A 24,307-nucleotide genomic window follows, 5' to 3' on the forward strand; every position below is an offset into this window, starting at 1 on the left:
AACGTAGTTTTGGATGGACCCATGCAGCGCTTTGAATTTAACTCCTGTTTTAAATCCTTTTACAGAGTGTAATAAAAGCTGTCGCCCTATAAAGGTCAAACCGTTCGTCCAGCTGAATCGTGCAGAAGTGAATCTGTGCCCACCGGCCGGAGGAAATACTGTCCAAATTTTCTTCAGTTTTCGTCAGCGTCACGGCATACGTGACCCCTGCTTTCAGGCGATTCTCACATTATCGACCCCTTTTAATCGGATGACACAGCTACCCACATTTCCTCCGCAGAAATGTGGCCTCATCCTTGTTGTCACGCTTAAAAAAATCGTTCATTCTAGAATAATGCTCGGTATGCACCTCGCGCAAGACATTTGCGAGGCTTAACGCGTTTTATTTCAATTACAGTTGACGCAATGAATGAAAATTGAGAATGCTCGCTTCTGAAAGCGGCTAAAATTCTTGTTGTTAACACCCACCCCGCAGCTGAATCTTATTGTGTAATTTCTGAGCACATATAGATATATTTTACATGTATTGAGCACTGTTATTCACCACAGTTATAAATGCACTTGATAAAATACCTAAAAAGTATTGAGAAGTATTCATAGGAACATTAGTACATAGATGGGTTGATCTGAAATCATATTCAATAAGAATAACTACATATAAGTAGGTTTATGATGATAATTTGATTATTTGAAGAAGAATTGATGATTTACTGACACAATCTGTACCTATAACCAATGATTGTTCATATAAATGCACTTAATGTCACTTTATGAATGTTTAAAGCACATTTGAGCACAATGTAACAAGGTAAAATCCAGTGATGTTTTTAGAGGCCTAAAGTTTGAAGCCTGTTGTGCTCTCTCTGAAACCTGGGGATTTTCCACTGTTTATAAGTAACCATGATTACGCACGGATGCCACGCCATCTCGTATGGAGACCATGGCTTGTTTGGTGGTCTCGTGTAGTAACCATTGTATGCAAATTATTTTAAAAATGATGTAATAACCACCGTATCTACCACCATTAGATACGTACCTTGTTACCTGGGACTTATTGGTGGCAGACAATTAACAATTGGTTAATAAAAATAAGAGATACCAGGAAAATACCTGATTGGTTTTAGAAGAGACCACCTTTCAGAAATTTTACTATAACTGTAGACTGGAAAACACTTGGTTTTTAGATGACTTGGAACATCTCACTTTGTTTGGCTCGAGCAAATAAAGTTAACTCCTTGACACCCGGACCTTCCTTGCCTGAGAAATTTTTTGAACTACAAGACTGATATTTTTCCACAACAATCTGCAGACAGATACGAGTCTGGTGATGTATATTTGGGTTTATACTTTAAGCGAAGCCTGCATTTGCTCTGTTAATGGAACACCAGATATCCCTTGAATATCTTTTTTGGGGGTGCACATTTTCTTATAAAAGGAAAAAAGCACCTCTCACTGTTTTTTCCAATAAAGCTGATGCTCTATTTGTGCGTAAAGTAGCTCGCAAAAATAGTGACTTTTGAGAAATAAGGAGCAAAATGTTGCACCTGAGGATCTGCCGTGACAACAGCTTTGCATTTGCTGTTGAATCTATAGAATACTATTAAATAGAAATACACACTATACAGATATATCCACAGTTATATATACAGTAATATAACAACATGGGCTCAGTTATAACAACACTTTACAACATTTCCGAGCATTAGCAAACACAAAACTCATGCTTTCTTAAATCTAATCAAAAATAGATCTGATTTAATGTGTTTTATCAAAATACAAAGACATCCATTTTTCTTATTTCTATCATTATTAAACTCCAAATGCATTCAAAAATTATACTTTACCAAATTTTCATTTCATGCTTCATTTTACATTTGGTACGCCGTAGTACTTTTCAATATTACGTCCAAAGAAACCAACAAGAAAGGAATCTAGATCAGTGAATATGGCTTGCAGCTCCACTTCGAAATGCTGGATGGGCCAAACAGCAAAGTATGAACGACTAAATAAAGCCTTGTTCGCTTGTCTGTTTGGCTGACAGTATTTTATAGTTCCACATCACGGTACAAATGTTATCTGGCACCAGCAGGACGGTTTCGCTGGATTGCGTCCCTGTTCAGAGACTTTCTGTAATGGCCACAGTCTTACAGGCCTTTTCAACACTGCCTAAGAGTCGTCTGGGCTTATAAAACCCACATAAAGCTCTCTATTCAGTGAACAACTACAAATTCCGTCCAAAAAAAAAACCAATACTGGTGCATGCCCAGCTGGAATGAGGAAAAAATCCAGACAGCAGTAGGATTTACAGGTATAGCAGATATTATGGCTGGGGGTTTAGATTGTTATGGTTTGTATAAAAAGAGGAACATGTAAAACAAACCAAAAAACTTTTAATTGAGTGTTAGCAATTGTTTGCAAGATCTAATCAATTTGAAGTGGAAAAACAAGCCACGCCATCTATTTTTTCTCTTTTGATAATGCATCACAATACTGAAGTAAAGAATTAGCATAGTTGCAAATAAATGAAATAAAACGTAAATAAAAGGAAAAGTACAAAATTAAAGGAAAATAAATGAAAAGATTCAAAAATAAACATAATATAACAAAACAAAACTAAGAACATATAGTTAAAATGAAATTAAATAAAGAAATTAAAATGAAATAATAAAATGAAATAAAAAGAAAATTAAAGTAAAAGTACAAATAAAATGAAATAAAATAAATAAAAAATATATTTATTAAAATAAAATAAAAACAAAAATAACAAAATAACATTAATAATAATAAATAAATTATTAATGATTAAAAATAATAAAACTGTCATGCCAATGCACTTGTCCAAACCCATGGCGTCTCCAGTGTTAATAACATTTCCCAAGTCTAACATTTCAAACTTTCTTTTAATAGCTGCCCCGTATATCAATATTGTTTGATATAAACTTTGTACTGCAATGCACCCAAAACTTGGGACCATGCATTAGCAACCAGCCAAATGTGATCTCTTTAGAGAATGAAGTCAATGCATCAATCTGAAATCAGATTACATGGGTAATACATCTTGGTTCAATAGCATCTAAGCCCCTTTGAGAAATACCTATGTAAGACCCCCATCAAACTTTGGCTCCCCGAAGCGTATTGACCTATTGGCGTTTCAAAATGCTGAATTGAATAAGGGCAAGCTCCTCTGTGATTAGAATTGAACTACGTCGGGCTGCTCAATATACTGATGACCAACCCTTCACTGAAGTTCTTGAGAAGATGCACGACCTCAGAGACGACTGAATAAAAATCAGCAACGAACATGGAGGACGCTTGCAGATCCCATCAATCTACTCGCGGGGAATGCAAGACCAATGCTTGATATTATGGATGAGATAGGTGGGGAAGGGACTCTGGAGTTCACAGAATAAGTCAGATCTCTTAAGGTGCACCGAGTGACATGAAAAACATCAGGAGGCGGCTTTTGAGATGCCCCGGGGCTTCTGCTGAATCACAGGGAAGGGATTTTGTCACTGGGCTTTGACGTGGCAAGAGTCCAGCTGATTTCACAAGCCCTCTGGGGCATTGAGCAGACAGTTAGTGCAGTCTGTTTAAATGTGGGTCATGTTGGTACAAGCATCAGTCAAAATGAGGGTGATGTGACCTTATGGGTCCAGTACTTATGCTCATGCCTAAAATAAAATGGGCATTAAAAAAACCATAGACTTACACTGAAGGCAGGATCTGAGTCTTATATATTGGTGTGGGCTAATTTCACTTGGTCCAGTAAGCAAGCACCTGTCAACCGTAGCTAACTGAGCTAACCGTAGCTAACTTTTATTGAGATAAAAAAAAAAACAAGGAACATCTTAGAAACTAAATAGCAACACCATGGCAAGTTTTTAGAAAATGTTAAAATGTTAAAATATCAGTCTTGGGTGTAACTAGTTACTAAGTAATTAGTTACTGTAATTTAATTACTTTTCCCTTGAAAAAGTAAAGTAAGGGATTATTCTTATTTTTTTCTGTAATTTAATTACAGTTACTTCTGATGTAATTAAACTAAATACTTTGTGTAATATATGTGTGTGTAATAGTGGAATTGACATCAAAATTCAAAGTCTAACTTTAAAATCCGTGCTTTAATGTATAATTCTCACATTTGTAATACTTTGGTCAGTTAATAAGAGTACTTTATGTAGTTTAATATTATTTATTTGAATGAATTAAAAGAGCCGTTTCATGTCTATACTTGAATCACTTAACTAATCAAGGTTGATATAGGATCTAGAAAGTAATAAGTAACTAAATACTTTTTGGAGAGAGTAATTTGTACAGTAATCTAATTACACTATTGAATATGTAATTAGTAACTAGTAATTAATTACTTTTTGAGAGTAACTTACCCAACACTGTAAAATATAAATTATTAAAATTAATAAATGGGAACCCAGCAGTTCAGTATGGACATTATCAATAGTTATCAGCTAACATATATACAGTAAAGAATACCAACAGATATGCTTTAGCTGTATATTGAGATTAGTGACAATGAATAATTAATAAATAATAAAAAGAACTTAATTCAAATAATAATAATGATTGATGATAATAATAACAATTATTATTATTATTTTGCTCCCTTCATTTTTTTATGTTGGTTGCTACATTGTAAAAATATTTACAATGCAACAAACTTCAATACATATTTATGTTAACTCAACTTTTGGGCCGCGTAGTTTACCTAAGTCCATTCAACAAAATCATTGTAAGCTATGTTGAGGACCAATCTTATTCAGCAAGCACAAAATGATAAAATGATTTTTTATTAAAAAGCTTAATTCATGAGAACAGTGTGCCACTCCCGAAGTAGTAAGTCTCAGACTCATTCAGCCCCAAAAACCTTGTAAAATTCAACCGCGACCTTCACAGGACTTACCTGGCATGATGACATCAGGAAAGCCCAGCTTGCGTGTGATGGCCACGCCGCGGTTGAATATCATGGGGTTTTCCCTTCGCACCTGCTCCATGTCGCCCCGCAGAAGCTGCAGAGATATGATCAAACCTGCAGGACGACAAGAGTTTGGGCCAAATGTGAGATGACTTCATACGACGACCAGAGTAATTATCATCTACGATTACCTTGTTATTATTTATAAAACCGAGTCTTTATTTCAGAAAATGTGATACGCTGGCTGCCAGTAACTGCTACAATTCGATTCAATCAATCAATTGTTTTGTGTCTACAATGCTGCTAATGGCCTGGCACCCCACTACCTTTAATCCTTCATTAAACTGAACATGCCAGGCCGCCCGCCGAAATCAGTCATTTGGATTGCCTGGCTCCTCTGATTCCCAGCTGGAAGGGTTTTCAGTTCATCCAGGTCCAGAAATGTTCAGGCTATCCCCTTAACCCTAATATGAACTCTCAGTTGGAACAGCTGATGTGTCAATTAATACCCTTAGAATTTACTTCCTCTCATGGTACATTTTTGGGACGTTTTTAGCTCCTCAATGTCATTTTGGGTTCTTTATATTCTATTACCGCTTATTCACAAATAATGCAACACATACTGAAGATATTAGAGGACCATCAGACACAATACATTTCGATATCAGCAAAATCAAAACAAATGGGGTTTCAAAGACTTTTTACAAGGACTCTTAAATTTAGCAAAACAAAATACATGAATTAAAGGACCAGTGAGTGAAATTTTGCAGCATCTAGTGGTGAGGTTGCGAACTGCAACCAATGGCTCACCCCTCCCTTTCGAAGCACTACGGTAGCTGACACAGAACAAAGATTTTGCTTCTTTGCAGAAGGAGCTATCATATTTAGGAAATGCGCTCTGTAGAGCAGTATGTCCATTTAGGGCTACTGTAGAAACAACCGGGACCCGCGGTATATGTAAATATAAATAGCTCATTCTAAGGTAATAAAAACATAACGCTTCATTGTGGTCTTTATACACCTCTGAACACAGAACACATTGCATTTCTGTCAATAGATCCAGAAAATCAAATTAAAATAAAAAAATTACACATTGGACCCCTTAAAATAGCCAGCAAGTGTCTGTCTGTTTTTAAAGTACTCTTACCGTAGTTAGTGCTGGGCGCTGTGTATTTGGTACTAGACTTGCGGATAATGTTCTCATGGATCTGGTACCACTCATTCTCATTATTACAACTGTGAAAGAGACAAGAAACCAAAAAAGAAGACAAGCATTAAGAGATTAAGAACAGATAAAGCAAGTGGATTCAGCGCTTGTATTCCTGTAATTCCCATGTGTGTAGACTCAGATGTGAAATAAGTATAGACATAACTCAACATTGATACTAACAGATCTTGTCCTAATCACCGAATTAGCTTGATTAGGCCTGGATTCTAAGCAAAATGAACATTTATTTTTGATTGAAACAGAACATTTAAGGACTTAAATAAATGTAAGGCAGGATTTGATTTTTTCATTAGGAACTTTGTTTTGTATTGCGTAGGCTACCGTCTAAATCAATTACTTTTGGTTTTTAATATATGTGACCCTGTTTATGAAAACTCATAGTCATTTTCTTTTTTTTAATTATCCTAAATAATGTAAAGAATATTCTGTGAAAATATAACCTTGATATTTTAAATATTGATGGAATAAGGCCATGTCAAAAATTGACATCAATGTTTAGGAAGCCAACTTCTGTTATTCATGCATAATACTAAAACGTAGTGTCAATGAAATCATTAATTCCAGTATTTATCATATTATGCATGAAAAATGTTACTGTATCTCAAAAGGTATTATATTGTTTATCATTAAGCAATAAACACACATTATCTATTTTCGGCAGTGAGCATTTGCTTAGAAACTTTAAGGGCAGTCTTTCGCTAACACATAAAACTGGAAAACACTTTCTGATTGGCCGACTTCATGTAACCTACACTAACAAGTGGATAAGTTTTATAATGTAGCACAAATGTACTGTAATTATTTGCGTGAGTAGATTACAAAGTCAAAGTCGATGTAAGACACGAATAGACGTGAATTAGTGCCGAGTGATGCAAAATTGGGTAACATGGTTGCAGCAATTGTGTTTTCGCATGACGTGTCGTCATGCAAGCCAATCAGCTTATTAACATCCTTGACATCACATATACATTTGGGAGACGTCTATTTGATGTCTGTTTTTTTATTGTTTGCTCATCTGCAGTACAGTATTCCTCTGAGATATCATATAGCTATCTAGAAGACGAATTAGAGTGTACGTAAAACTGCCTTTTCTAAGACGTTTATCAGATGTTTCTACACAGCAGATGTTTTCCAGATCTCCAGATCTTTAGCAGACATCTTAAAGACGTACCTGTGCTCTCTGGGATGTTGTATTTGTTGTTAACATGCGTGAAGACACTCCTTATCGCGTGATGTTTTTAAGTTTCGAGTGATGCTAAAAACAAATAATCCCTTGAGGGATGCGATGCAAATATTCTCTTTGCTTTTGGTGTGCGCACACCATTAGTCTTTACGTATCTACTGTACATCTACGATAAACCAGTCCCTAAAATACCAATTAAACAAAACAAACTATGATTGGTTGCTTCACATATCAATTAGTTCCTGTGTAAGTAGGCGGTTCTTAGCTAGTTTAAGATGTAAATGCACCAAACGTCAAAGGTCTGGCTATGCAAAACTACTTTACTAGTACTAGACAGGTGTAGAAGTTCACTCGCGTGTGCTTTCTATAATAAGCGATAATGCTCACACTGAGAGACAGTTAACCCCAACCGGCACCATTCATGAATTAACACTCTGAACAAGCTAACAGCAAATGAAAACCTAGCATTCAAGTACAGCCAAGCACTGAACGCCATCACCTATGAAGACTATCAGTGCACTCCACAGTTTAAAATCAGAGATGCACGGTCCTCTCGTGTGCGGGAACAGAGCCAGTATGTTCCAGCTGCGGGCGAGTTGTTGGAGTTTTGAGCACAGCAGCTCTCTGGCCCGAGGGGAACTGATGTTGTTAAAGCCTGATCCAGTAGTGTCTAAAGGCTCGGTAGCAGCTGAAAGGGACCTCCGTCAGCTAATGCTAGTTTAAACGGCGGGAGAGCGGGCAGATGCTTTGTGGGAACTCCCGCAGAGTCCATCTGGTTGACTGTCACTGCGACTGGTTCCAAGGGCGTCAAGGGTGGTTATGGTGTGTCGCTCGCAGGGTCGCAACGGCTTTACGCCAAATGCACGAGGAAAGCCGCACGCCATGTTTCTTTTCACAGGCTCTTTGATGATAAAAGCTGCTAAATTACAGAACATGAAGGGGTGTATTCACAGCAAAGCTGACTGGCTGAACAGAAACGTATTACATTCCGTATCTAGTCTACCACTAGATGTCCCCACGTAACTAGCATACTCGGACACACATGCGCTAGCACAGATTGGCACAAACACACACTGCCAACAAACAAATACACATTATATGCATGTATACGTCACATTTAATGCATATATTATTAACAATGTATACATTTTATATTTATGCATTTTACTTGAATCCAAAGTGAATTCAAGGTGCATTCAAGACATACATTTTATCATGATTTAAGCCATACTTCACTAAAACCGATGGCTTAATCTCACATTATTGCTGAGGTATCCAATCAAATACTGCCGTCTATCCTATCTCTCCCACACCACCTTTTTTCTTCCAGGAGTTCTTCTTTCATTTAACCAGTTCTGTCAGTTCCCCAGACCATAAAACAAAGGAGGGCTTACCGTACGGTTGCGCACAGAGGTAATGAAAGTCTGAAATGATGGAAATAGCTAGAAGAATTGACCACGTGTCACCGTCCGCGGGGGACGGATCTCACTATACCCGTATACCGCTATATTTGCAGTGTGCTTTTTCAAAACTTGCGAGCTGCTCTGCTGTCTAGTGTTTCCGTTGTTCACTGGGTAGAACACTGTATTACACAAAGGGGTTTGAAACCCAGGGAACACACATACTGATACACATGTGTAACTTGAACGCATTGTAAGTCGCTTTGGATAAAACTGTCGGCTAAATACGTAAATAGAAAATGTGTACTGCTTACATAGGCAGCTGCAACATCTTAACAAAAAAATAAACAACATTAATAACCCTGATAGCACACAAACATGATCTGGCAGCCGTCTATTTGATGTCTGCATTTACATCTGCAAGACATCTGCAAGACATAGTTTGCTCATCTGCAATACGTCTCGGAGACGTCTGCTGTCAGATGTCATATAGACAGCTGGAAGATGTCTGTAAGATGTTTATGATTTAGAATGGATGTAAAACTGCTCTTTCTAAGATGTTTAGCAGATGTTTTTATACAGCAGACATTTTCCAGATCTCCAGATCTTTAGCAGACATCTTACAGACGTACCTGTGCTAGCTGGGAACAACATAAGGGTAACCCCTATTTAGTCAAAAACTCACTGTGGCACACAAAAATTGCTCCTTAAATGCGAAGCATGGGACATTTGACCTTTTCTAACTGATTCCAGTCGATAATGTTAGCATTTGGCTAAGCTAACAATAGTACAGTATAAGCAAAAAAACTATATTGCACATACAAATATTGAGTAAATTATTCAATTCATCACTACTTTTAGCTTTTAATAATATGTATTAACATATAAACAACCTTTATTGACGTTTGTTTATTTCCCTAAGCTTGTCGATATGCATTATGGGATTGAATAGACACTGCACAATGCTTACATGCTAATGCTAATCTTAAAAGGCGGCAAACTGACATGAACTATTTCTGAAATGCTTTTAGGATGCCTTAAAATGTTATGTGCTGTAGACAGACAACATAAACATCTCAATCTTTTGGTAATTTTTACTGTAGGATTAAAATTATTCTGGGCTCATCTACGAGGTGCCTGTAAAACAATTAGTTGAGTAATTCGTATTTGAGAGAGCATCTTTGATGAGTACCATGAATGTACCATGATCGTACCATAAATGAGAGCATCATTTATGGTACGATCATTTTCCGTCTGTTTTAAACGATCAAGGCAAAATTTACATGAATTTATGTTTACAACATGTTCAGCTCAAACGATCGAGTCTAAAAGAATCCCCGGTATTCTGATAGCTGGGACAGAGAGGTTAATATAGTATTGATCCGTTTTTATCAACTCAAGTGTTTTGTCAAGGCCGTAGATTCGGTAAACCAAGCGAGCAATTTTTTCACTCCTGGTTTAATGTAGTTCACAACAAACACAAGAAACACTCTTTCTGTCTTTACGTAACTGATAAATCATAAAGACTAATGATTCCACATTGAGTAAAAGAGACTTACGTGTAAACTTTAAGCACAAAGTCTTTCTCTTCTTTGAGTTCAGAGATGGTTTGAAGGATGTCGCTCATGGCGAGCACTGCACATCCGTACGGCCGGCGGTACTGGACATGAGGAGGACCTTTCTTTGAGTCATTCAGCAACATCCGCCCTGTTGATCAGAAATCCTGTTATTTTTGTCGATTTAAACAGACTGCAATTCCTTTTGATACCACAAGGGGAGCAGAATTTGTTAAAAGTCGCAATCAGTAACTTTGACTTTTGACTCTCTGTCGCCATCTCTGCTTGAAACAAAAAAATGCAGGTTGCTTTACGCACTTATATTTTTGTGTGTAGAAGTGAAATGTCATCAAACTGACATCTCATCAAAATCCTAACTGACAGGTCAACTTATAAATCATTATGGTAAGATAATTTATCATTTATACAGTGATGTTAACTACATCGATGTTCTGGTTACTTTGATATTCGGCATCCTTCACAATTAAATAATTCTCTACAGTGGTTTTAAAAGGTGAAAGGAGAGATGCTTTTCTATTTTAAGACTGGCCTGTACAGAACCAGAAAATGTCGCCTTAGATTTGCGGGGGTCACAGGACCTGTTCCACTATTCAAGCCATCCGTCTCTGTGAAGCTGGAATGGAACAGCAACACGGTGCTTACGTAACAGCTCTAGAGATGCAATTGTTGTAGCAGGGAAATGTATTGCCTCATGGCAACTCTGCCACATTTGGCTCAAAATAAAGGAAATGGAAGAGCTATGAATTGTGGGAAGGCGAGAGAGTCTACATGCAACGAGATACTCACCCGTCCTAATGACCTGCGACACGATATACAGATCTCGCTTCATGTCTTTGTTGCTAAGATCCTGTGTGGGAAATGAGAGAAGCAAATGAGCGTTTGTTAGATGTACACGGATGAAAAAATGATGGAGAGCAAATGGAGACTGTTGGAAGTATTGTGCATGCGAAATGATTCTCATAAGTAAGGGACTCGACTGTTAAATACTCTTCTCATTTCTAGAACATTTCCACCAAGACCACATAATCTGAGCTATCCATGTAAATTTCATTGTGCTGAATGTGCAAAAGACAAAAAGATTACTGAGATCTCCATTAATTCTCTTGAACTATAAAAGAGTAATCCCTTAAACAATTAAACAAATTAACTGAACACCATTTTGTGTTAATGTCCATTTGTAAGCATGTTTTTTTACAATCTCAAGCAATAACAAGAGTTTATGAACTGTTCTCACCGTAAAGAGCGCGCAGAGACGGTCGACCTTCTCTGGATTTTTTGGCCCGCCGTTTTTGTTAAGTCTCACCATAAACTTCTCACTGTTGAAAGAAATCAAAGTTTATTCAAAGCTCACATGGGCAAGTTTTCATTTACAAAGGTAATCATTTAGTCAAGAAAACAAAAAAAACTAAAACCCATATTGGACATCAAATGTACTCCATTACCACACGTATTAAGCATTTAATGTTGAAAATTACGGCCGCGGAAAAAATTAAGACAGCATTCCAAATTTTCATGTCATCAGCATTTCTAGATGTATTGTGGCCATTCCAGTCCAGTGTCTGTTGAATTTCAACAAAATCAAACTTCAGGAGTCATCCGACAGCAATGTGAAAGACTGACAGCATGACAAGAAAACTGATAAAAATCCAGGTTATCACATAATTTTTTTACGTTTCCTAAATACATGTACAAATAGTACTGTTGCATTGCTTAAAAGTGAATCTGAACTTGTTTTCTTTGCCGTATTTGAGGTCTGAAAAAAATACAGAGCATCTTTTCTGTTAGTTTGACCTGTTCATTTTCTGCAAATAAATGCAAACAGAAAGAATACTTTTATTAGAAATTTGGGAGAAATATTGTTGGTAGTTCACAGAATGAAACCAAAATGAACATTTTACCTAAACTCACACCGATAAATAGTAAATACTAAAACAGCCACCGTATACGCATCACCTTAAAAACACAACCCTAGTCTTTAGAAAAGACCTATAACGTTTTCTTTTGGGTCGTGGAGATCCAGTAACTAATAACCTCACTAACCAACTAAAATTAGTCGTCAACACTGTATTCATTAAATATCTTCCGAAACCAAGTGGATTAAATTTTCATATAAATGTAACTTCAGGGCCCCTGTTGCTCTTAATGACAACAAATTAAAAAGACACTAGTGAATTATTCTAGACCCCATACGACGAAGACACTGGCGGAGAACGGCGCTGAGCACAACTAATGTTCTTCTTCTCTCTTGCTTTCCAGCGAGGATGTAAAGATGAATGAGAACGGGCCATAATCGGATCACAGGAAATAGAGCTGCACACTTCCTGTCTGCTTCAATACAGCGTAATGGAGTCTGGGACGCCACACGGGCGATTACAGCAAAAGACCGCAGCTACGACGAAGTGCCTGACATGATATGTGTAAGAGACACGCAGTTGCTGGAAATATAAGTGCTTTTTGGTGAACGTCTCTTTCAGAAATCAACATTTTGTTTTTCCAAATGTTTAGAACCACGTCGATTCAAGAAATGCTGGTGCAATAGAAACATTGCACACCAATGACTTTCTCAGTGAAGTGCCAGTAAAGTCTGAAATGTTATTGTCGAGATCTTAATTAGATATTAATTCACAACAGCGAGCCTGCTATGCTGAGAATGCTTCACATGCCATATGCCATCCACAGGAACCAGTCCTCATGCATATCAAATACACCGCGTCAAAAACCAAAATGGGCTTCAAAATATTTCTCTGTTACCGTTGCACTTTGCAAAACATTAGGTGCTCAGATTTTTCCAAGATACAGACGAGTGACTTTTGGGGCAACTTCATTTATTTCTGTCATGCACAACTGAAACGGACGCGAGTATATTTTGTGTGAGTGTTTACTTCTCGCGTGTTCAGACCAGAGGGCCTCACTTGAACACCACAGCTAGGAAACATGGACTCTAGTTCTATAACGTTTGATTACAGAACCAGATCCACAATTAAGAGAAATTTAGTAACTTTATTATTATTTATGATTAAAGTTCTCATCAACAATAAAACCTGAAGATTGTGTTGAGTTGTTAATGGACCTCCAACTCTTATTTGAATTGTTCATTTATTCATATGTGGACGTTTTACCTTAGTGGATATATATTTTTAAAAATTCTGCAAATGAACAAACACAAAGCTTCAATTGTCTTTGAATTACTAATTAAATGCATATATACATTAACGTATTGCCCTGGATGCTGATGGTTATGGATGGTTAATACAGTTTCAGTATACAATATTACTTGATCACATGGCTCTCTGGAATACTTGATTCTGATTGGTCAGCTACAACATGATCTGGTTTCTCCAAACTGATAACACACCGCTTATCCAGAAACTGCAAGTCATCTTGACCGGTACTAATTTTCTATTAAACGTATCACTCTGCTGTCTCTTTTACAAAGATGAGTACCTAAACATTTTTACTCTTAAGTAGACATGCACTGATATATCGGCCGATAAAAGCAACTTTTTGATCAGTGGTTTAAAATCAGACAATGATCAGGGCCGATATATTCTGTCTATTAAATGAGGACAGGAAACTGCAATTTTTGCTCTGAATATAGAAAATGTTAAAAAAACACCATTTTGATGTTCATTATCATTCGTCATTAGATGAATTAATAACATTCAGCAGATATCGGCAGATATCACTCTGAATAATCGGCTATCGGTGGAAAAATTTAGTATCAGTGCATTTCTACTTTCAAGTATATTTTCACATTTTTTCCCACAGTATTTTTACTATAGAAAAATGTTACTTTACTACATTATAAAGAATATCATAAACCACTACATTTCATAAATATTTTTTTTACCTTTCATACTTACAATTACATAAAGTACATAAATAATGTAGTGACTTTCTTATGTTTCTTACCTTAGTATTTTTATTACAAATTTTACTTGAGTAAAAGAAAGGAAGCATTTTTTTTATAAGAAATAGTGAAGTAAGAAGTATGATATATGCTTTATAATGGTGAATTAAACTTTCCTGTGTAAAAGTAAAAACACTCTAATACAGTACAAAAAAAAAAAACCCTTGTCCTGTCCACCTCTGCTCTTTTCTCATGCAAATATTAAAAAATAATAAGAAATCATAAGAAAAAACTAACTATCGACAGAATATTGCAAATCAACATTTCATGTCCAATTATTGACTTATGAGATAATGAGGTGAGATGCATCACACCCTGCTTCTCATCGGGGTCTTGATCACTCTTTCAGATTTTATAAGAGAATTATTCTTTGGTACTTGAAGCGAATCTCCGCTGTCACATGTACCTGAACGTGTTTACACATTCCTGCACATTTTATAAGTTCATATTAAATCACGCTGAGAAAACATCTCTACTGAGAACGACCAGTCACACAGTTGGAAGGCACAACCCACTTCCCTGAAGGAGACGGTATTGTCTTCTGATGGCAGAAAGTATTCATTAAAATCTTCTCTCATATGCAGCACTATTATTCACTCAGCTTTGTCCCGCTGAATCGACTCAGGGCCGATTGTTCAAATCCCATTGTGTAATGATTGCTATCTCAAAGAGCACATGGTAATAACATACTTAACGTCCGAGTGTGTGAAGGATGATAGGATATTAGGCTGACGTATGATCCTTGTAAAACATGTTCAGACGTTGGATTTGAGTTTGTGAAAGACAAGGCTTTCAGTACAGGAAATGAACTACCGGAGAGCTGCGGTGTAATACAATTATATTAATACAAAGTGCAAATATTGAAGGGCTGTTTAAAGCTGAATTATACATTTCTGTTTGATTAGAGACACAATGGATTTTATTCAGTTATAAAAAGAACACGACTACCAGAGATGAGATAATGCAGGTACAGTACACGTAACGGCTGACAGTAAAGACGGCGATAAAGTCAGATCTTATCTTAAACTAAAACACTAACACCGTGTCTACACCGGACGCGACAGGAGTGACGCGACGCAACAAAATAATTGTCAATTTTGTCCACACTGGATGCGGCGCGGTGTGACGCAACAAACCCATTAGAACAAACCGTGTGTCGTTTCGCGTCGGTCGCGTCCATTGTAGACACGGTGTAAATGTTTTTGTTAACGTATATAAAAATAAGCATCAAAATTACATTATATTTGATTAACCACAAATTATTGGTGTAACAATACAGTATATCGACGTATGTCATTTTAAAACGTTATTGAAAATTGTTATTCTTTTAAAAATAAATCTGAATTCCAGTTTCAATTTTCACACTTTGTTCAAAACATTGTAATACAATCGTAATCGTGAACCCAGTGTCGTGTATCGTTACACAGCTACCACAAACGGTTATGTTTACATAAATATATTATTTTTAAAAAGTTCATTCTGGAAAAGCTCCCAGCATGCATTGCAGCATGACTAGAATCCTGCAGTTACTGTTATTGTTTTCATGACGTTGTTATGTTATGTTCATGTACACGTAAGAGTCATATAAAACCATACAATAATAAATCACAATGATGATAATTCAATTAAAGTATTTCATACAACTGTAATAAGAACTGGCCAGCTGTACTCAGAGAACCACAGAAAGTGAGAAACAGATCTGATGAAGATATGTTCGGCCTGCTGGGGGTGAAAACAGGGCCACTGTCCATGGAACAACAAGCATAACAATACTCCCATCACTTCCAACCGGATTTGTTCTCGTTGCATGCGAGCAAGCTTATATATGTGCGTCATGATGCGGGCGTGTGTGCTTGTGGAAATAAGTGGCAGACATTCATAAAGAAACAGGTGAGAAACTTCACAGAAAAAAAATTGTGAGATTTTGAGAAACAGACCGTTTGGGGGCAGATATGTTACATATCCTTTTTGAAGTCACATGAAAACAAAAACAGAATTCTGGGGTCTTATGTATACTTATTCCATAGGCACAATATGGGCAATGACACGGACACGGACACTTGACTGTGGTATGCACACTTTAAGAATAAAATTTGCGCAAAGTTTACATAAGGCCTCTGGTGTTTCTTGCGTGTTATTCTGAAAAATAAACACAGTTTTCACAGTTTCCATGGTAAATCAAAAGTCTTTGTACGTTCATCAAACTACCTTGATCTGACTCAAACTCTTATTTTTGTCAAACGTCCAAGATCGCAAAAAAATAACATGACAGCAAATGCAATATGCGGATGATTCGCTTCAAAAGTCGGAGAAGGTTTACTTTAACACTCAAGTATTTTGGAATGGACTTTCGTGCTTTTTGAAGTCAACTTCCTTTCAAGTTATCTTTACTTTTACTTCTGTACAATAATTGGGTTGCGCTAGTGAGAAACTTCAACCATCTTGAAAGTTTTCTGCAACGTGCGTCTCTGTAACAAACCAAATGGTTGCACACGGTGTCTCTCCTTTCAGATTTGACCAGGAATGCTATAAATTTGGATGAAACCTGTGGCCCACTCCAGGGTCAGACAGCTTTTGAGAGGGAGGCAGAAGCACCATTATCAGCCTGTCAAAGCCGAAGCCGTGAGGAGTGGGTGGAGAGAGAGAGAGAGAGAGAGAAAGAGAGCTCTGTGGGTGCTTTGTGAATAATCATCTTGGCCGGCTTTCTTCGGCTGGTGCAATTTATATAACACCAGGTTTCCAGGTTTGAAATCATGATGCTGTTTGTCCATATAATAAAAGGACAGATAGGAATTAAAACATCAGGTGAAAATCTTTAAATGGTCCTGGATGACATGTCTTAAAGTCAAAGAAGAATTCGCTGAGCTGGATCCTAAACATTTTTTAAAGTCAATGTATTTTATTTAATTTGTAGGATTAAATAGGAAATGCAATAATCAATGTGAAGAAACATGTTTGCAGCCCTTGACTGTATATACAGTATCATTAAATGATTGAAACGTGAAAAGTGGGTGTTGACTGCAGGGGAGGAGTTTGGGTGACATCATTTTAGAGGAAAAGCCAGTTATTTTGATGAAACTTAAAAACACGTTTTAATCTTTACAATAATGTACACACCGATGTATCACTAACAATAACACATGGGGATAAGTATTAGGAGTGGACAGACTTCATGTTGAATGCCTAAAATTTCATCACTCAAAAAGTTCTGTCATCATTTACTCGCTCACTTGTCATTTCAAATCTGTATGACTTTCTTTCTTCTGCAGAACACAAAAGAAGATATTTTGAAGAATGTTGGTAACCGAACAATGGCGGGGCGAGTAAATGTGAGAATTTTCATTTTTGGATGAACTATCCCTTTAAATTGATCCTAAAAAGCTCTGAATCGATTTGTTGGTTTTGTTAGCTACGTATGTCTTACACGTTAAAGATACCGCAGGGGAAAAAAAACAAGCAAAAGCAAAGTAAAGCACGGCGGATACTTTCTAGACGTGCCATGAAAGATCTCAGATGGAATGAGAAATTTAGGAAGGATTTACGAAGAGAACGCATTCTGTCTCAATGGTGAGACTGATCAGCACGGCTTCCGTCTCTCATGGTCAAAGTCTCAAGAAATGAATACTAACCTACCCCATATCACTGTGACCGACTTCTTTTTCATTTGAGCCGGCAAAAAATGTAAAATTGCTGCCTCAGTAAGCTGGGAAGAACCTACAGGAGGGATTTGGGAGGGTCTGGACACCCAAATTAAAATTTACCCCAAATGAACTCAAAACAGTTTAAATTCTGCATCATATTTAAAGAAGGTTTCAATAGTGTTTCAGACATTTCTTTATAAGTTCAATTGAGTCAGGATGTATTTTCAAGTGATGCTGAACAGTCTTGTTTGCCTGAAACGGTTACTATAGCAACAGCTCGAGCTGCTTTATTTAAATCAGTCCTAACAATAAAGTCTTTACGAGGTCTTATAAAGTTTTTCAGATCGATGACATTTGGATAACTGTGGTCAATTATATGGACATGTAATAAGTCATAGTTCCTAACTTGACAAGTTAGTAGGTTCTCTAAAGGCCACATGACATATGGATAATACACAATAAAGGGAGCATTGCTTACAGTAGGCAGATTTTAAGACAGATAGTAACTATCGAAATTTATTGTTAAACATAAAAAAACGAATCAGAAATGTGTTTTGCTAAAAAGTTCCATCTCTAAATACACCCATCATTAATTGACCGTTTGTATAAACAAAATTAAGTACACACTAAAGCAAACTCTGTTATGGTAAAATACAGTAAAACGGAGAACAGATAACACTGCTCTTTTAAATTAAGGGGCTGTTCTCAGTTGTTTCTTCTTTACAACATTCCATAAAGGGACAAAACGCATCATCTCCGTCTCACAGTGTCTTACAAAGGCTTCTCTAATTTAATTAATGAGGTGTATAAATTACTTTTTAAACACTCCCAAAGGAGAAATCTGGCAGTGGCCTCATTTCTCTTAAGATTAACGCATTGAACTGCGAAGGAAAAACAAAACAAGCTGTGGCTTTGTAATAAAGGGTCTCTTCCATTTTAAGTTTAATTGGAAGCGATGAAAATGGACATTCTTCAAGATAGTTTATAACATAATGCCTGATATCAATCTATATCGTATTTCTGCTACTAAATGTAACATCAACCCTCTTTATTGTCAGGTCTCAGATTCCCCTCAACCAAATAAATGAAGAGATATTTTATCCTTTACAGTGCCTCATCAAAGCTGGGTGCCATTTCGGAAAAATAAATACAAAACTTGGCCTCTGTACAAAGGCAGTATTTGTGCAAGCTCTCCTTTCGAAGACTTTAATGTTTTAAAGATGATCTTGGTTTGCTTATTGGATAAGACCAGCTGTACTGTTTTCATAAATACAGTGCATTCATGTTTTTACAGAATAATAACTGATAAAAGCATCTTGACCTGATTTGTTTGCCTTCTCTCAGGTCATAAAGAGAGAAGAAGATATCGGTGTCCTCGCCGATGGTGTTGTACGTGAAGCTCTTCAGGTTGACGAAAAGATGGTGCGGCACAGGCATCCGACACGAGTCACCGTGTCTCTGTCGTCCTCCGTCCTGAAAACACCACATACAGCATTAATGACACAACATAAACATAACATCAATAAAACGTTGACATAACCTCAACAAAACATCAGCATAACGCTAATATAACATTAACATAACATAATACAACATAACATCAACACAACATCATCATAATGCTAATATAACATCAACATAACATGATACAACATAACATCAACACAACATCATAAGAATGCTAATATAACAGCAACATAACCTCAACACAACATCATCATAACGCTAATATAACGTCAATATAACATAAATAAGGGATAATGTACCGGCAGCCGGTTGTTATCGCAGAAATAAGCCCCGACAGTGTGATCAGCACCCGACGCGAAGCAGAGGTTCTTGTATCACACTGAAGGGGCTTATTTCGCGATAACAGCTGGCTGCTTGTACATTATCCTGCTTATTACACAGCTGTTATGTTATTGCCACATGAGAAAAAACTGGACATGAAATGTGAATTTTAAATATTTTATTAGCTAATTTTTACCGAATGCAGACTTTCCGCAAGAAAAAAACCCGCTTACTTTCGGTTTTAAGGTAAGAAACGACTTTCAAATGTTGCGAACAGGCAATTTGGTTTAATCATTTTAAATCTAATGTCATATATGTTATTAAAAGACATATTTATATTTAATTTGTCAAAAAAACCTGTCAAAACGATTTGCTGCATCGGGTTACAGTGTGTTATTCGTTTTGAGAGGTTGTTATATGGGAATAACAACCCTTGGAATGTCGCAACTGTCCAATCAGAATCAAGTATTCCAGAGCGCTTTGTAATAATCCAACATAACCTCAACACAACATCATAAGAATGCTAATATAACGTCAATATAACATTATACAACATAACATAACATTAACACATCATCATCATCATAATGCTAATATAACATCAACATAACATGATACAACATAACATCAACACGACATCATAAGAATGCTAATATAACATAACCTCAACACAACATCATAAGAACGCTAATATAACGTCAACATAACATAATCCAATATAACCTTGACACAACATCATAAGAACGCTATATAATGCCAATATAACATAATACAACATAACATCAACACATCATCATCATAACGCTAATATAACATCAACATAACATGATACAACATAACATCAACCCAACATCATAAGAACGCTAATATAACGTCAACATAACATCAACACAACATCATCATAACGCTAATATAACGTCAATATAACATAAAACAAAACATAACATCAACACAACATCCTCATCATGCTATAATAATGTCAACATAACATAATACAACATAACATCAACATTAAAAAGTAGCTGAGGTATAAAACTCTCAAATTCAATAATGCATCCATAGAATCTTATTGCCTATTTTACTGACCTATATTCAAGGCTACACTTTAAACATACTGCTACAGAAGTATGTTCACACAAGCGTAAGGGTTAAAGGTCTTTAATCATGACTAACACAAAGTGAACAAGGTGTTTAGACAAACTCGACATTTCCCGTCACATTTTAGCCTATGGTGAAGCGTGACCTACACGTAGCTCTGCATGTGTTAACATGTTAAAGACTCTAAATATGTCTGACAACTCAAATGCTGCTAAAAATGACAGATATACCTGGGATGTGCTTTGCTGGACGCTGTGTCGGCTGGATAGGTGCTAGAGATAGATAGAAAGAAAGAAAGAAAGAAAGAAAGAAAGAAAGAAAGAGACAGAGGTTAAATGCATGCAATATGTACATGTTAAATGCAGGTAGTACCAAGTTGCTTTAAATCAAAAGATTTGTATTGTTTTTATTAGATTATGTAATTTACAACCCTACACACTCATTACAATTGTTGAAGGGATAGTTCACCCAAATGTCTTCTGCAGAACACAAAATAAGATATTTTGCAGAATATTGGTGACCAAACAGCATTGACCCCCATTGACATCCATTGAATTAAAACAAAACAACTGAGGCATTTCTCAAAATATCTTCTTTTGTGATTCATTGAAAAAAGAGTCATATACAGGTTTTGAACCACACAAGGGTGAGTAAATGATGACAGAAATTTCAACTTTAAGTACCCCAAACTGCTTCAAAATGGGCCGGCGCCATAAACTGTACACTATCATACATATGAACTGAAATGTAACAAACATGGACTTCAAGCCACAAAACTTCATTTTAAATTCATGATGTTTTTAAAAATATATAATCAACAAGGGATCTTAGAGATGAGAAGAATTTTAAAAGCCAGCGAGGGACATACATATTTGCTTAAATGGGGAAAATATTTCAGTGTCGCAGATGTAAATTCACAAAACCTCACTATCTGTGTGTTTTGAAGAACAATGCCTTATATCTTCACACGGCTCAGCACCGAAACGTGTTATTTGTAAGAACATTCAAACGTAAAGCCATGTCACATTACATTTATTCATTCTGAGTTGCAGGGCTTTGAAATTAAAGTCCCGCAGAATTCAGTAAATAGAAGATTTGCTCGAGGCTTTGAGTGCTTTTACACGACACTGTACAGATGCAGCACAGCCTTATCTCAGGAGATGTAAGATTTTGATTATTCAGGCACTGTCAGCACAAAACTAAGCTGAAAACGCATTTTCATAATCACACGGTAAAACACACACGCACACATCTTACCCTGGAGCCTGTCTGTGTCTGCATGTCTCTCTCCAGTGTTTTTCACTGCCATTACAATAAATTACTCAGCGTTTTAAACACACACCCCATTGATGAATGCAACAGAGGTAGGGGGTCGTACAAAACATGCTATTGTACAAATCAACACTAGATGAAGATTCCCTGTGCAGAGCTTTCACACAAACCTTGGGTTTTCTGGGGAGATGACGTGACTGTGTGGTTGCCAGGTTGTTCCAAGTGGTTGTATGAATTTGTGTAGTGTGTTCTGGGTAGTAGCTCAGTGGTAGTCAGGGTGATCTGGGTAGATGGGATTACGCTGTTGCTAGAGTGTGCTAAGCAGTCATTAACGTGTTGCCGTAAGGTTGCTATGGTGCTGCTCTGACCGCTGACACGGTTGATGGGTGTTCGAAGTAGTTATTAGTGTGTTCCTATGTGGTTGCTACGGTGTTGCTAGGTGATAAGGGTACACTGACAAAAAAGGTATTGTGAAGGTACAATTTTGGTCGTAGGGGTACACTATAGGTCCTAAAAGGAACCCTTAAGAGTACCACCCTAGTGATGGCTATTGTAGCTTAAAAGATGCAGTGAGGTTGTTGCTATGGTTTTCCAAGTGCTCTGAGTGGTTGGGCTAGGAAGACACTATTGTTAAGGTGTTCTACATAGTTATAAGCATGTTGTTATGTGGTTGCTATGACATTGCTGGTGTTAAAAAAGGCACTCTGAGTGGTTGGGCTAAGATGTTACTGTTGCTGTGGCATTCTAAGTAGTTATTATTGTGTTGCTATGATGTTGCTAGGTGGTAAGCAGAATGTTGTTAGCACATTGCTATGTGGTTGGAAGGGTGTTTGAATGGTTGTTCAGTGCCGGATTTGGGTGTTTGGGATGATGTTGTTGCTGTGCCGTTCTAAGTAGCTATTACTATGATGCTATGTGGTTGCTAGGTGGTAAGTGTAGTGTTCTGTGATGTAAGCATGTTGCTAGGCAGCTGAAAAGGTGTTTGAGTGGTTGTTAGGGTATGGCTTGATGGTTGCTAGGGTGTTCTGATAGGTCAGAATGACACTGTTGCTAGGGTGTTCTAAGTACTTATTAGCATGTTGCTATGATTCAGATTCAGGATTCAAAACACGTTTCCCTGTACAATGTGTCACGGTCCTGCCATCTTGTTTCTGAATTTCTAGTCATGTGGCAGGATCGGGACGGAGCCCTTAGGTTTTATGTGAGAAAGCCATGAGTTGGTTATGTTTTTTACATCTCATGTGCTTTCTCGTGTCTTGTCATTGGCCCCGCCCCTCTCTTTTCATGTATTGCTTCCCTGCCGTGTCTAATGTTTCCCACCTGCCCTGTGTCATTATCCCTCGTTTGTCTTGCCCTATTTAATGCCCTCTTGTTTCATTGTCCTGTGCTCTTGCATTGTATGTGCATGTATATGGTTCCTTGTCTGTGTACTTACCTCCGTGCCTAGTGCTGTGTGTTCCTGGTCCTGGTTGTTCCGTGAGTTTAGTTATTGTCAGTTTATTGTAGTTTTGTCCAGTGTGGTGTTTAGTCCTTGTATTTTAGTTTAGTCAGTTTATGCGCCTGTTTTGTTATCTTCCATTTATTATCGTGTTTTGATCCCCACTGTGGGTTTTTGTTTTGCGTGTCTTTTTGTAATAAAGTATCCTGTTAACCCCTTCATCACTGCCTGCCTGCACTTGGGTTCTTCTTCTCCACCGCGTATCCTGACACAATGAAGTTCTTTCTGGGGACAACACCATAGCAACTGCTATGCTAGGTGGTAAGTAGAAAGTTCTGGGTTGTTATCACATTGCTGTGTGTTTGGGAAGGTGCTTTAGTGGTTGCTAGGTGTTTTCTCAGGGTTTGCTAGGGTGTGCTGGGCGATTGGGATGGCATTGTTGCTATGGCATTCTAAATAGTAATGTTTTGGCGTTGCTAGGTGATAAGTAGAATGCTCTAGGTTGATTGCACATTTCTAAGTTCTTAGAAGCGTGTTGCTATGGTTGTGCTAGCTGGTGTGTTTGGGTTTGTTCTGTGATGTTAACATGTTTCTATGTGGTTGGGACGGCCATATGCTTCTGGATGGTTGCTTATGTGTTTGAGTTGTTCCATTACTACCTATAGTATGTGGTTGGTAGGTAGTTGCTTGTAAGCCCAAGTTAAAAGAGCCAAAGTCCACGTCTCTGGCTCCTCAGACATGCATGTCTGTATGATTTTTTTCTTTTCTTTTTATTCATCCACCAGGCAAAACCTTAAGACTGATTGGCTAAAATGTACCAGCACACCTCAATGATGATGGTG

General features: G+C 37.2%; 1 protein-coding gene across 1 annotated transcript in view; it reads right to left on the reverse strand.

Moving 5' to 3' along the window:
• dock3 (dedicator of cytokinesis 3) overlaps positions 1-24,307 on the reverse strand; it is a 125,072-nt gene that overhangs the window by 31,895 nt on the left and 68,870 nt on the right. The window contains exons 8-14 of the mRNA XM_057326450.1: positions 20,986-21,027; positions 19,191-19,342; positions 11,553-11,634; positions 11,105-11,165; positions 10,301-10,448; positions 6,078-6,166; positions 4,919-5,044 (exon numbers count right to left, since the gene is read on the reverse strand). Coding sequence (XP_057182433.1) covers positions 4,919-5,044; positions 6,078-6,166; positions 10,301-10,448; positions 11,105-11,165; positions 11,553-11,634; positions 19,191-19,342; positions 20,986-21,027 — 700 coding nt within the window. The remainder of the gene's footprint in view (positions 1-4,918; positions 5,045-6,077; positions 6,167-10,300; positions 10,449-11,104; positions 11,166-11,552; positions 11,635-19,190; positions 19,343-20,985; positions 21,028-24,307) is intronic.

This window comes from Triplophysa rosa, linkage group LG25, assembly GCF_024868665.1.
Source record: "Triplophysa rosa linkage group LG25, Trosa_1v2, whole genome shotgun sequence".
Taxonomy (NCBI): domain Eukaryota; kingdom Metazoa; phylum Chordata; class Actinopteri; order Cypriniformes; family Nemacheilidae; genus Triplophysa; species Triplophysa rosa.